Source organism: Meriones unguiculatus, chromosome 8 (genome assembly GCF_030254825.1).
Source record: "Meriones unguiculatus strain TT.TT164.6M chromosome 8, Bangor_MerUng_6.1, whole genome shotgun sequence".
In the NCBI taxonomy this organism is placed as follows: Eukaryota; Metazoa; Chordata; class Mammalia; order Rodentia; family Muridae; genus Meriones; species Meriones unguiculatus.
Window position 1 is genome coordinate 27445641 of NC_083356.1, and position 14150 is coordinate 27459790.

General features: G+C 48.9%; 1 protein-coding gene across 2 annotated transcripts in view; it reads left to right on the plus strand.

Annotated features, from left to right (window-relative positions):
* Window positions 1-14150, plus strand: part of Trappc9 (trafficking protein particle complex subunit 9) — a 440029-nt gene that overhangs the window by 105575 nt on the left and 320304 nt on the right. For both annotated transcript variants that reach the window (XM_060389314.1, XM_060389315.1), the window contains one exon: window positions 9111-9263. In XM_060389314.1, the coding sequence (XP_060245297.1) occupies window positions 9111-9263 (153 nt within the window). The remainder of the gene's footprint in view (window positions 1-9110; window positions 9264-14150) is intronic.

Consider the following 14150-nt stretch of genomic DNA (forward strand, 5'->3'; position numbering starts at 1 on the left):
GCCAGGTTTTATAGCAAATTATTTAAAAGTAGAGGCCAGTGTTTAGTTCCCATGTAGTTGCTTGTTCATGTTCAACACTTTTTAAATATTTTTGCTCTCTGATACAAAGATTAAACAGTAAGTTATTATATCAAAGATTATTGTGTTAAGCAGCATATTTTATAATTCAGAAATAGTTACTAAGATAGTCAAAAGACAGAAATTAGTTTAAATTCATGGTTGGTCCATTTTTATCACCTAGAATATTTTCTTTTTGTTTTGTTTTTCAAAACAAGATTTCTCTATGTAGACCAGGCTGTCCTCGAACTCACAGAGATCTGCCTGCCTCTGCTTCCCTGAGTGCTAGAATTACAGGTGTGTGCCACTGTACCCAGCTCACATAGAATCTTGATTCTCCAAAATTGAAAACCCAGCAGCTGGATTCTGCAAATACTTACTTTTAATATTAATGACATTTAATATATGATTTTTTTTGAGAGAACTATCTTGTCAGAGACACCGGAATTGCTTACATGCCATCTCTGGCATTGCATCTGATGCTTTTCATCATAATTCCAATGGTAGCCCAGTTTCCTGTAATATTTTATGTGCACAAAAGATGTTAATAAAATTTTTAGTTCACTTATACTTAAGCCTTGTGCTTGTACTTACTTTCACCGTTTCCAAGTTTTTGAAGCTCTGATGTATTGATTTTGGTTGACCATCAATGTAAAATTTCTGTGGTGCATTAGTTAACAACACAGCTATAAACTGATGGAACTTCCACTCAAAGCAGAACTGGACATTTCCTTCCTTGCTCTCATTACTAAGCTTGCACTGCTCGGCCATGCCGTCCAGGTGACCACCGATATTCTTTAGTTTTCAAGTGTAAAGACACACTTCCCTACATGAGCTTAAAAATCGAGCCTCGGAAAAGAAATAAAATATATATACACAAATAATAGATTGCTTTTTAAAAATAACAAAATTACTGGGCATGGTGGTGCACGCCTATAATCCCAACACTCAGGGAGGCAGAGGCAGGCAGTTCTCTGTGAGTTCAAGGTCAGCCTTGTCTACAAAGCAAGTCTAGGACAACCAAGGCTACACAGAGAAACCCTGTATCGAAAAACAAAAACAAAAACAAAAACCAACCCAAAAAAACAAAATTAGGTCTATCATTTCTGTCAGGCCGACAGTGTCCCATATGTACACACTCAGCGAGTTGAGTGTGAGGCCCCTGTGGGGGCTTTGGTAGGTGAGAAGCTGTGTGTCCCTTGCTTTTCTTACATCTGTAGTGCAGCGTTCCTGCACTTCTCAGGCGGTGAAGGTTTGTAGAGGTGTCCATTCCATTATCAGTGAGAAATCGCCGGCTTCACTGATGACGCTAACGGAACCCCAGCGTTGGGATCGTGACTGCCATTTCAGACATTGCGGCTGGCAGCAGCCAGGGGCACAGACCGAGTTACTGATTTATTCCTAAACACAGACCACCCACCCCAGTTAGAATTTTGAAAAACGCCTTTAGTCAGTCCATTCTTCAGCCAGTAACGGAGGGACGAGATAAAACAAAAAAACCAAACAAAAACAGAAAGGCCCACTTGTAGAGCATGAAATCAACATCCGCTCCGATGCCTGGGCGATTCAGCTTCTGCCTTGCTGCGGCCGCAGAGCCGCCTTTTAACTCTGAATCCCCTCCGAGCTGTGTCTCAGAGATACTTTCATCATTTGGCACCAGAAGGAAACGAGCTGTTCCCTGCACATGGGTTTGCCTATTATTTGAATGTGTCACTCTTTAATCCTCAGAACTTAATGCAGAAATCCGTAGCGCTGTAAGACTCCTTTCAGATAAGCCACATGTTGGGAAGGAAGGACAGGGCTGCACACAGGGCTCTTCCTGTATCTTGGTCAGTTGTGCGGGCGCGGGGGCGGGGGCGGGGGCGGGGGCGGGGGCGGGGGCGGGGGCGGGGGCGGGGGGGGGGTTGTGGGTGTTGCAGTCTCCTCCCTTCTGCTCCCGGTCACCTTCGACTGGCCGCTTGACCCATGTTCATCAAGGCGGCCTGGTGATCTCCTCTGGGTGCCTGCTCTCCTCGTGCTGCCAGGGCACAGGCCCATAGCTCAGGAGCAGCCGGAGCCTTGCCTGGCACCCCTCAGGCAAACAGTGACCACTGCTCTGCTGCCTTAGCATGTGCGAAGGCGGTTCCGCATCCACGGGCTGCCAGGCCTACTGACCTGAGCAGTGTGTGTGCCAGGCTTGAAGAAGGCGGGGATCTGTACAGGTTTTCTGGCTTGAGCTCCCTCCCCCCTCCCCCCCCAACCCCAAGGTGGTGGTCCTTTCTCCGTGTCCTTAGAAATTAAAGCGTGAAGCATGAAGCTTGTGGGTCTGTAAGACCACGTGGAGCCTTGACACAGTAGCACTGATTGGGTCCTAGAAAACAACAGTGGAGCGGGCAGCACCCCCACCCCATTCCCGTCCACGTAGAACCTGGGGCCAGAGCAGTTTACAGAGCCCAGGGGTCCAGTAATGAGCTGGCTGCAGCGCCAAACAGACGTCACTCACCCCGCTGGTTTCCTGTCTTTTTGGGCCCAGCCTGTTTCTGAGTCGTTATGCTATTTTTATATAATTATTGTTTTTAACATTATGGCCCTGCAGGGCGAGGTTTTAAAAAAATCAATCTTGTAGACTGTTTTCTGCCTTGTGTCGTCAGAGAGCAGAGCGTCATGGGAAATGAGAAGGAGGGCGCTGTGCGTTTGCTTCTTGCATGTCGATGTGTCGAGAGCAGGCCGCTGTGGCTTAGCGTGAGTAAGCAGGAAGCCCCCAAGGTCCGGCTAGCCTCAGAGTCTCACCAGCTTGGGGTTCAAGTGGCCTTGCCATTTAGGGGCTGGCTCACTGGGACTAGGTTCCTTTGCTCATGTTTGAGATGATTCTGTGCCACTCCTCTGCTTGTGGTGACGAGTAGGGAGCACTAGGCACAGCCCTGCCCTACACAGCCTGTCACCGTCAAGCGCTCCAGAAACAGGAGTACTTCCCTCAGGCTTCTGTTGCCATTGTTACCCCTGTCACTGTTGTCCTATGAAAGGCTACCTTGCTTGCCACCTTCCTGAGCGTTGTGACTGTTTGCTCTGACTCAGTTTCTCAGCCTAGCGTTTAGTTGTTGTTATTTTACAGTGGTAAGGATCAAAGTTAGGCCCTCGACCATGCTAAGAATGCATTCTATCACTGAGTGTCCTATCCATCTCTGTTCATTCTATTTCTCATTGTTTACTACTGTTTTTTTTTTTTTTTTTAAGTGGTGCTAGGTGTTGAAACCAGGACTTTGCATATGCTAGGCAAGTGCCCTCACCCTAGGTTATACTCTAACACTTTCATTATTTATTATTATTATTTAGTTTAGTTTTTTGTTTGTTTGTTTGTTTGTTTGTTGTTTTGTTTCAACACATAGTCTTATTCTGTAACCCAGGCTGTCATAGAACTCATGATGTAGCCCAGGCTGGCCTCAAACTTGTGGCAGTCTTTCTGCTGTCAGCCTCCCAAATGCCGGGGGCCTTGGGTGTGAACGACTGTACCTGGGTAACCCTTTTACTTTTTTTTTTTAGGCAGAAGATTTTTTTTTTTGGCGGGGGGTGATTCATCCGTGATTTTCCACATCTGTCTTTTTCCTTTCTCAAACACAGTCTTTGTCAGGTACCCGCTGTATTTTAAACATTGTGCTTTAGGGAGCTGGATGGCAGCAGTTCGGGTCCCCAGGCAGCTCTGAGTGTGGCAGCAGACTAGACTGTGAGTGGGGGCAGCGTGTCCACCAAAGCAGAGGGCAGGACAAAGGCCACAGGGAAGTCATGCACTTGCCTTTTCTGGCTCCTCTGCTGGGTCCCTGCCTGTCTCTGGCCACTAGTTCCTCCTCCTCTTACCCAACTCTTCTTACTCCACAAACCTGTGTCAACCTTGCTCACGCTGGGCCCCGGGGGCCCCGTGTGAGTCTGATCGAGGCCCCCACCTGTCTGGGCACCACGCCTGTGAACATACATCCATGTGCTGAGAACCTTGCTGACGCCTGACGCCTCCTGTGATCCATGGCTCTGGGTACAGTGCACATCACCACTTGCTGAGGACTTTCCCAGCCCCTTCCAGAAGGATTGGCCATGCCACTCCCACCATGCACGGCAGCTTACACCGGTCAACAGCACTTACCTTGCTTGGTTTTGTGTTCCTCAACAGTCAGACATTGATTTACAGTTACATGCAGTTGCCGTACCAGCATATGAATAATGCATGGGTCCTGTCCTCAGGAGCTCACGGTGCGGCGTGGGAGTCAGGCCTGTGTTTACTGAGCTGAACCCCCTGTGTTGTTTTAGCTCCGTGTGACTGACCACAGAGAATGGACCCGCAGCTGTGCTTGCTCGGAAGATGTCAAAACTCCCGAATGACTAAAAGCCGTTCAGCCTGGTGCCCACTTGCACATGGGCGGGGTGGCAGTGTCTTTCTGTCTAGCTTGGCATTTTAATAGCAAATTCTGGGGTCGGGCTGGAGAAGTCTGCAAAACAAGCTGATTTCTAGACAGGGTGACACGCCTTGCAAACAGCGTGTTGTGAACTGGTGTGCTTGGCACATGGTCTGAATTTGGGGGGGGCAGGGCTCATTTGGGGCTGCAGACTGGAAGGAAATGAGACCAGGTTGGAGAAGTTTTTATGTTACATTTTCAGAAGGTTGTTTGCATGCTTGCTGTGTTGTGTTTTCTGCCAGAAAACTGAAACTGAAGACTGAAGCAGGCACAGTTTCACAGGTTTCATGTAGGGTTCAACAAGTGGACATAAGGAGGAGTCCCTTGCACAGCCGCTCATGGGAGCCTGGCTGTCCCCATTTCCATTGCCTGAAGTGTGAATGTTGGTGGGGACCTATTCAGACAGGAGCCACGTGGATTCGGTGACATGGTCTATGGTCTCCTGTTTATGGATGCACCTTCCCGCCTGAGCTGTCCCTGGCAGCAAGCGATGCAGCACCTGGCATTCTCCCTCTGTCTCTCCCTTCTGCACCTTTCTTTTCCAGCTTGCCCAGGCTGTGTCCTCCGGACAGCGCCCAGCCAGGGTGTGTAAGCCCCAGGGACTGTCACAGTTCATTTAGACATAGTTGCCGTCTCAGAGGAGACCCTTTTAAGAAAGGAAAAGCCACCTACAAAAAGCCACCCAAGCAGGCAGGAAGAGTGCCGATGATAGTTTTTCCAGGCATTCCCTCTTCCTCGTTAGTTATACATCTTGATTGACAGACAGTAGTTGAGAGAGCTGGTTCTTGCATGCAAATCTGGGACTCCGAGAGAGAGAGTTAGTTTTATCTTAGTTCTAGGTATTGATGAATCCAGCAGACAGTTATTAACCCTGATTGGTGTGCAACAGCAGCAGAATTTCTTCATGAAGTTTTATATTGAGAAGAACCTGGCTTCTTGTCTGGAACAGTTTTGGAAACTCTTCTGCCACCGCCCCCCATCATACCTTTATCCTTTTCAGAGCAGAGGCCACATGTTCCTTATTTGTCTGTCACCAGAGCCTAGGCTGCCCGTGGCTGTGTGCTGACAGCTCACCGGCTGAGTGGAATGCCTACAGTGGCTTGGAGCCACTTTTGTGTCCCACATGCAAGCAGTTTCCATGTGCTAGGCCGCTGTACTGAGATGTCACACAGCCCCATTTCACCTAACAAAATTCAACACTGGCCCCATCTACTGACAAGCCCTTGTGACCAGAGGCTATGTGGCCGCCTTCCTCCAAAGAGCTGGGATTGCCAGTGTGGGGGTTCAGGCTCAGGGCTGTGACCCCAGAGCTCACATGCTTGATTATTGAATTTTGTTCTCATTTTCTTTTTTTGAGGTATTATAAACTATCCATGAGGTTTTCGTTGGGAATCCTCTCAGCTTTAGATCTAATGCTGGTTAGCTTCGTGTCTTAGATGAGGGGACAGGTTGTAATATAGGGGAAAGGGCATTGTCCTTGCCTAGTAGTGCTCTGATTTTTCTTGTCTGTCCTTCCTTTTCCTTCCTTCCTTCCTTCCTTCCTTCCTTCCTTCCTTCCTTCCTTCCTTCCTTCCTTCCTTCCTTCCTTCCTATTTTCTTTCCTTCTTCCTTTCTGTTTGAGACAAACTGTCATGTAGTCCAGTCTGGCCTTGAACTTGCTTTATAGTTGAACTTCTTCTCCTGCCATCCCTTTTCACCAAGTGCTGGGATTACAGGCTGTTCGCTACCAGGCTATATCACCTGGTTTACCTGACATTGGAGACTGAACCCAGGGCCTTGATCACACCAGGCAATCACTCCACCAGCTGACTTATGTGCTCAGCTCCCTGGGCTTTGTCTTAGCTGACCCTGTCCAGTGCCTCTGTGCCTCTTGATAGCTGCTGCTTCAGTCACCTGTTTTCAAGCCATGGGGATGGTGAAGTTCCCATGTGTACAAGACACCTTTCCATAGGCAGTGATGGCAACCATTATCCCGTAACCCCAGGCCTGCCCCTTTCTCCTTCCCCACCCTGCCACTCTACACCAGTGCAGGTTGTGTGAAGGAGAAGAATAGCTCAAATGATAAACTTGGGCTAGATTTTCCTCAGCCAGGTAAAGCTCCACTTAGGAATGTGGCCACCTGCAGTTTGGGTGACTGCCACAGAGTGCGTCTGCCACCTGTGAGAAGTTTATTCAGCTGTCACAGTCAAGTGTGGGGATTCAGATGGTGACACATATGCCTGGCAGATAGCCATCCAGGTCCTTAGCTCATAGTAGGACACTTGTAGTCTCCACTGTGGACAGCCTTACAGGAGGATCTGCATGCCTGGGCTCAAAAGTTGGCAACTTCCTAACACTTGTGGGTACCACGGGCCTTGGTATCGCTTACTACACCCACCCTACCTCCCCTCCCCAGCTGTCCATTGCTGAGATTTGGATAGGTCCCATTTTTTTTTTTTTTTAACTTTACCATTTCTCTGCAGATAGGTAGCTGAGCCTTTTTACTTTTCATTGTGTAATTCTGTGGCTCTCCTGATCTGATGTACTTTGTTTTGTTTACCCATTCCTTCTTTTGCTTTATCGAGACGTGGTTACTACCTCCCTCTGATTGTGACTTCCTCCTTCAGAGGGATTGTAACTTCCTCTGACGATCTCTTCGATATCCATAGCTTTCTGAGGGCACACAGATCTTTGCAGTGAATCATTTGCTGTCTATTCCTGGCTTTCTAGATACTGACCCTTTCCACCACCCAGTCACTTCTTCTCTAGCTATTTTCTTTCCCATTTAGTGCTGACGTCATGTGGTGATACTTGGAGACCTTCTGCGTGGTAGAGCTGAGGCTGCTGAAGGCCAGCGGATACCAGCTGGGCACGCGGCACTGGCCAGGGCCCTCCTAGCCCATGACTTCCTTTACGTTGTCTGGAGAATTGGTTTCTAGTTTCCAAAAGACACCAGCAAGCATCTCACAGTTTCCTGGGAGGATTAAGTGTGAGGTGTGTGGTGGTCAGAGAATGGGCAAGTATTGTACTGTGGTCCCTAACTCTCCCCTTCAGGGACACCATCCTCTGCCTCTGCTCCTGTTAGCATCCCTCTTCAAGGAGGCATAACCGTGGTGGCTTAGATCGACTCTTCTCGGCATGTGGCTGGTTCTCTAGATGAGATGGCTCGGCTGCTCCTACTAAACTAGGAAGACACTGACCTGTTTTGATCTCACAGCTGGTGAAACCCTCTGATTGTTTTTCTTTCACTGGACCCTGGCCTAGATGTTCATCTTCCACAGAGTTCTTGGGAAGTTGATTTATGGGTCCCTAACACCAGCATAACCTAATACCACGAGGAAGGTGACTTGGGAATTGTTTTGATCTAGGTTTCTTTGTCTTTATCTTGTTTGCTACTGTGGATAAGCTCCATTATCTCACTAAGCCTCACTGTCCTTCAGACGGAGTTAATTCTTCATGGAGAATTGGTTTCCAGGAAGTATTAGATCTGGACAGCAGCTCGTCTACGGCCACCTCTGTAACTGGGGGACCTTGGGAAGAGGATGTGAGCAGAGTCAGGAAGCCAGATGTGAGAGTACACAGGGCCTCCTAGGTGGCAGGAGGAGCCCATTTGAATGGTTTCCTGTCCCCTTGTTGGTGGAGCAATTCTTACCCTTGGGTGTGGCACCGGGTAAATATCAGCATTCCATGCTGGACAGGTGTGAGGGGCAGCACTGTGCCAGTCGCACTCTGAGTGAACAACCATCAGGGCTGTCTGTGCAGGCTTTGCCTGTCAGTGGGAGCAATGTCCCGCTCCCTTGGGCCCCTTTCAGGTTTTCTGAATCTGTCTGGGGAGCCGACCAGCTGCCCAGGAAGAAGCAGAGACTGCGTGTATGGCCCCATGAACAGTAGCCTGGGATCTTGTCTGGGGGAACAGTGAGGAGGGGACTTCTGTGACCCTGTGTGAGGCCTGAGCTGCAGGTGTGAGGCAGCTGTGGCTGGCCTTAGTCATGGCCTAACCGTGAAGAGAGGAGGAGGGTCTGCCTGGCAGGCGTGGCCTAAAGGGGAAGAGACTGCATTTCCATTCTAGAAGGTAGCCTGGTCCCATCTCCCCCACCCATGGCTCTCCTTCCCTTGCACACCTTTGCTTCCGTGTTCCCAGCGTGAAACAGTGCCGTGGTGGAGCAGGTGTCTCCCATTTGATGCACAGGAACCTTGGCTTGAAGAGATTGTTGGTCTCTGTGGCACTTGAGTGCCAAAAGCGTGGCAAGCCCACGGCTGCTTCTCTCCACAGCTCTGGACCCACAGACAGGTGGACTGCTGATAAAGGCAGGGAGAGCCTGTCCTCCACGTGCCCGCCCCCTGTGCCTCGCACCACCATCTCTGCTCCCTCCTAGGCAGAGATGTCCTCCTAGGCAACAGAATTCACTGAGTGGGTGGAGCCGTTCACTAGGGGTAAAGCTGCCTGGTGACCCTCTCCACCTTCCCTCTGCCTTGTCGCTCCATGGGTAGTTGCTTTGCAGTGCCTCATGGTCATTGTGATTCTGGAAGGCACTGGCCCCTTGGTCCACCATGGAGTCACAGCTCTTTACTTGCCATTGTCTCTCTGGTGGGGTCAGGTAAGTCTCACGCTGCCCAGAGTACATCCTCCTTACTTCTGTGCTCTCATTGCAGAAAAGCTGTACGGGGACTTCCTGAGCTGGAAACTGGAGGAAACGCTGGCCCAGTTCCCTCTGCAGCCCGGGAAGGTGGCTACTTTCACCATCAACATCAAGGCAAAGCTGGACTTCTCCTGCCAGGAGAACCTCCTCCAGGACCTGAGTGATGGTGAGCCTGTCCTGATGCCCGTGTTCTCATTGCTGTCCCGCCCCGCTGCTCAGCGTTGTGTGCATCTTGCCCTTTACTTGCCGGTCATTAGCTCCTCTGCCTGGACTTCCGGCAGCCCCCTTAGCAGTGAGTTACCGTGTGTGTCCGGAAGCAATGAGAGTGTATTTCAGCGGGATGGTTTCTTTAAATCCCTGCTCTTGACTGTTCTGTTGTCATTTGCGGGGAGCCCATCCTAAATGCGTGGGATGTAAGAATTGCCACAGTTTCAGTGTAACTGCAGCTGCTATGATAAAGAGCTCCCGCAGAGTCTAGCAGTTTGTGTAGGAGTCTGGGGCAGTGGGAACTGTTCACAGCAGGAGGACAGACTGACCAGGCATGGTAGCTCACAGATTCCTTACACTAAGTTATGAAGCCTGGATCCAGACATCGGAGGCCTGGTGGGGCACACGAGTCGGCTCAGGATACTGCTGCAAAGATCCTGGATGACACGGCTAATACACCAGCCCCTTATTCCTTATGGACCAGAGGACGAGGTCAGGGTTTCGGGTCCCTTTCCTGGTTCACAGATGGTCATCTTCTGGCTCTGACCACGTAGCCAGTATAGTACAGAGAGACTCTCTCTCTCATGCTCCGTCCCTGTTTGTAAAAAGGCTGCTCCCCTAAATTAGGACCCTGGTCTTATGACATCATTTACCCACCACCACCTGCTCAAGGTGTGCAGTTGTATTGGGTTTTAGGGCTTCAACATGGGAATTTTGGAAGGAGGCACAGATATTCAGTCCACAACATGACTGTTGGTAGAGGCAGTGGACTCAGTCTTCCCTGGGATGACTGCCTGAACCCTGTGCCTGCATCTCCTAACGTGTGAGTTATTACAGTCCTATTTCTAGGGCTGTGAGGATTTGGAACGGTAGGAGTTCGCAGCATCTGTTACAGGAATGAGTGGTTGGGACCCTGTAGATGTGGATTGTAACTTAGATTCAGCTTGCTTTATTTGGGAGCGGGCCCCAAAGTCCCAAGTGTGGCAGCAGGTACAGTGGCCTTGGTCTCTGCTGTCTCTCTCTCTCTGGAAATGAACTTCTCATGCTTCTGTGTATGTTGTGTATGTGCTTGTATGTGCACATGTGCGTATCTGTGAACAAACATGTAGCGACTAGAGCAGGATTTCAGGTGCCCTTCTCTATGGCTCTCTGTCCTGGTCTCCCGAGAAAGGGTCTCTCACTGAACCCCAATCTTGTCATTTCACCTACCCTGGCTAGTCAGTGAGTCCCTGGATTCCACCTGCCTCTGCCTTCACTGTTAGAATTACAGGTTTGGGTGGGGACTGGGGCTCCGGGCCTCATACCTACCCTGCAAGACTCTTACCACTGAAGCGTCTCCTCAGCCTTGGGACTCTGTCTGAGGTCAGCCTCTCCCTGCATCCCCGCATATTAATGCTCCTGTGTTGGATGAGAGCAATCAGGAGGCGAGTTAAGGGTTTCATTCTCCTGTCATGGGAAATTACCTCCACATCTTGCCCTCTGGGAGCAGTCTCTGGCTTGCTGAGCTCGGCCCGTGACTGCCTACTCGGCCTGCTTCTGCAGGGCCTCTCCTGCTGTACCGGCTTACCCAGTGGCTCTGCTCCCCAGCTTTGCACGACCTGCATTGGATCCTGCAGGTCCCAGACCAAACATCTCCTTGCAGCAAGGCCATCCCATCTACTTAAAGCAGAGACAGACCCCACTCTTCTGCTCTCGCGCCTTACCCTGCCTGTCACTCACCCATCTTCTGTCTCTTTGCTTTGGAGTGGGAACAAAGGCCTTGAGTCCTTCAGCCCTGTGTCTAGGCTGTGAAGGGATCAAAGAATGTTATGGCGTGAAGTCTGTCTTCCCTGCCCGTCCCCTCATTTTGGGGTTCAGGTTGTGCTCATGTTCATTCTTGTGAAGAATGTCCCCCCAAAGCCATCTTTACAGAATTGTTGGTGATCTCAGGTCTGTGTGCAAAGGTTACAGAAATGAACTGCCGTGTTGTTTTGCTGAACCAGTTGCCATGTAAAAAATTTGCCGTGTCATTCTCTCAGCCTAGGCCACTTTAACTAAGCACTGTAGACGTCATACACCATAGAAATTTCTCACAGTTGGGAGCTTGGGAAGCTTGCATCTAGGGTCCAGCAGGTTTGGTTCCTAGTGAGGGTTCTCCTTCTGGCCTGCAGACAGTTATCTTCTTGAGGTGCCGTCCATCATACAGTGGAAATGAGAGCTCTGCTGTCTACCTCGTGCTGTGAGGACACTGCCCCCACCGAGACCCCATGTCCCTTACCCTCGCCGTAAGCATTAAGGACTTGGGCTGTGAGTTGTGTCCATCACTTCCCCGCCTGAAGTTTTCACCCCCCCAACCCCAGTGTTGAAATGCCATCCCCGAAGCTCTGTAAGAAATTCCTCTGTAAAATTATTAATAACATTAATACATGCAGGAAATTAATATGATGGCAGTTTTCTTTGACCAGCTAGTTCCCTGATGATTGATCAGCTGTGCTCCTGCCTTTGTTTACCGTAGGCTGAGGCAGTTTGGGATTTGTCATCTGGGGAAAGTGCTTTGATCTGGTAAAATAGAATTAAATCAGCACTGGAATTACGGTTTCCTAGGGGTTTGCAAATGTAGGCCGACTTAATACCTCCTCTGTTAGCTGTAGCAACATGGTTGTTAATGAGGACACATCTTTTCTGACACTGGTCCGTGGCTGCTCAGGCTGTTTGCACAGCAGTCACAGAACAAGGCAGAGACCCTTACCCGGCAGTGGGACACACAGCACTCCGTGAAGTTCTGAGAGGCTGCCTACCCGCATGCCATTCAGCCTTTCTTTGGAGACAGCTGTAAAGCTCATGGCAGAGACTGATTACTGCCCCTGGATGCTGGGAGAAGAACCCCTGTGGCTCCTAACCAGACAGTGTCAGAAATGTGGAACTGGGCTCAGTTTCTTTCTCAGGCATGAACTCATATTAGCCATGGCTACTGAAATTAGATGCAGCTTTGTGAGCTCACAGCAATGAATACAGATGTTTCACAGTTGTGATATTGGAGTTAGCGTGGGCCGCAGACAGATGGGAAGAGGCACAATGGCTATTGAGCCTCGTCAGATCAAAATGTAAAGGCTGGACTTTCCACTTCGCAGTTGTTCTTGTTATTTGTTTGTTTTATCAGAGGAGGACTTCTGGTGATTGGCTGTAGGGCCTTGTGGATGTTGGGTTAGAGCTGCCTCACTGAGGTATGTCCCTACTCTTTGAAAAAAAAGTTTTCTTTAAAAATTTTGAGACTGGTCTCACTAAGTTGCTTAGGAAGGCCTACTTGAATTTGTGATTCTTCTGCCTCAGCTACCCAAGTTACTGATGTTACTGTGCCACTAGATCTGCTCCTGTTTAAAATTTCCAACAATTCTATAAGTAAGATTTAGTACAATTCCTGATTTTTATAAAAGAAAATGGGAAAACTGTTCCTAGTCAGTGGAGGTTGAAGAAATACATTGGCCATAGGCTTGTATAATTCTTAATTGCATCCCAGTTCTGAGACAGTGGAGAAATAGGATGTGTACAAGGATGAGGTGATGCTGCTGTGTCAATGACAGGTGCATGAAAAGCGATAATGAGGCCACAACAGATGACGTGCTTCACAGGAAGCGCACTCCGAGCTACCAGAGGGACAGAGGTAATTATGCTTGCTCTTTCTCTGATAGGAAAAGATGGTGTGAATATAGAAAGTAAACACATCAAGTTATTGAACACTAGGTGCTTTTGGTGAAGGGACTGTGGTTTCTCATTTCTATTCCTGTAGCTGTTCTGCAGGTTTGATATTTTTCAACTAATAATTAAAAACAAACCAAAACAAAACAAGGAGAGATAGTTGTCACTGCGGAGTATTACTCTGATCTATTAGGTTTTGATTTTTTAAAGCGACTTCTCAGAGCCAGTGGATTCTGGGGCAGCATTTACCTTCCTCCAGGGTAGCAGAAGTCAACCTTTCAGCCAGAAAGTGTTTTACACCCAGAAATTCTGATTTCTTGGAATGTTATGTTTACGATGAGAAATCTTGAAAGATGGAGTAAGCTGCCTCAGATGTTGTATGTCTTTACGTTGCCTTATAGAGGAGACCAAATATACACAGAAGTAAGTACCCTTAGGCAAACATCAGGGTCCCTTAGAGTCTCCCAAATATGAGCAAGTACATCAAAACCACTGGCACCTGAGAGGCCTCAGTATCACATAAGAAGAAACAGGAAGTCAGTAGCTGATGATGACAGACCAGCAGTCTCTGAATAGCTTGAGGCCACTCATTTGGTCTAGCAGTATATGAGTGCAGAGTTCTTCTAGAGTAAGAATGAGGGCCTGATCGAGTAGAAGCTGCAGGAATTGATGTGGGGTGGCATAGTGAAGGAGCAAGAAGGCATAGCTGCGTATGTGTAGGCATCACGCCCCTCAGTACACAGAGTATGAACTCCCAAGACCAGAAGACCATGGAGCATAGAAAATCGTGTGTGTGTTTTTCAGAGTGAGGGCAGCTGGAAGCCTTCTCTCCTCATGGCCACTGTCAACCAGCTCAGTAAAGATGGACAATAGGAAGGATCAGGGTCCTTCCTATGCAGTGTTACAGAGGAAACCCAGGGAGCAGAATGTGCCAGTACATTTTGCAGCATGCTGGGGCGTACCCTGAAGAAGATTTGTAAAATCCTTTCAAGTAAATTAAAAGGCACAGAGAAGCAATTTAAGTTGTAGAGGAACATAATTCCAAGTTAGAAAAAAAAAAATCTCAACACTGGATGGGGAGAACTTAGGAAGAAACCCAAAACTCAAGCAAAGCTGTTGGTCTTGGGTGAGTGATGGAGACCCAGAAGGCAAAGAGGAGGAAATAAAAGTA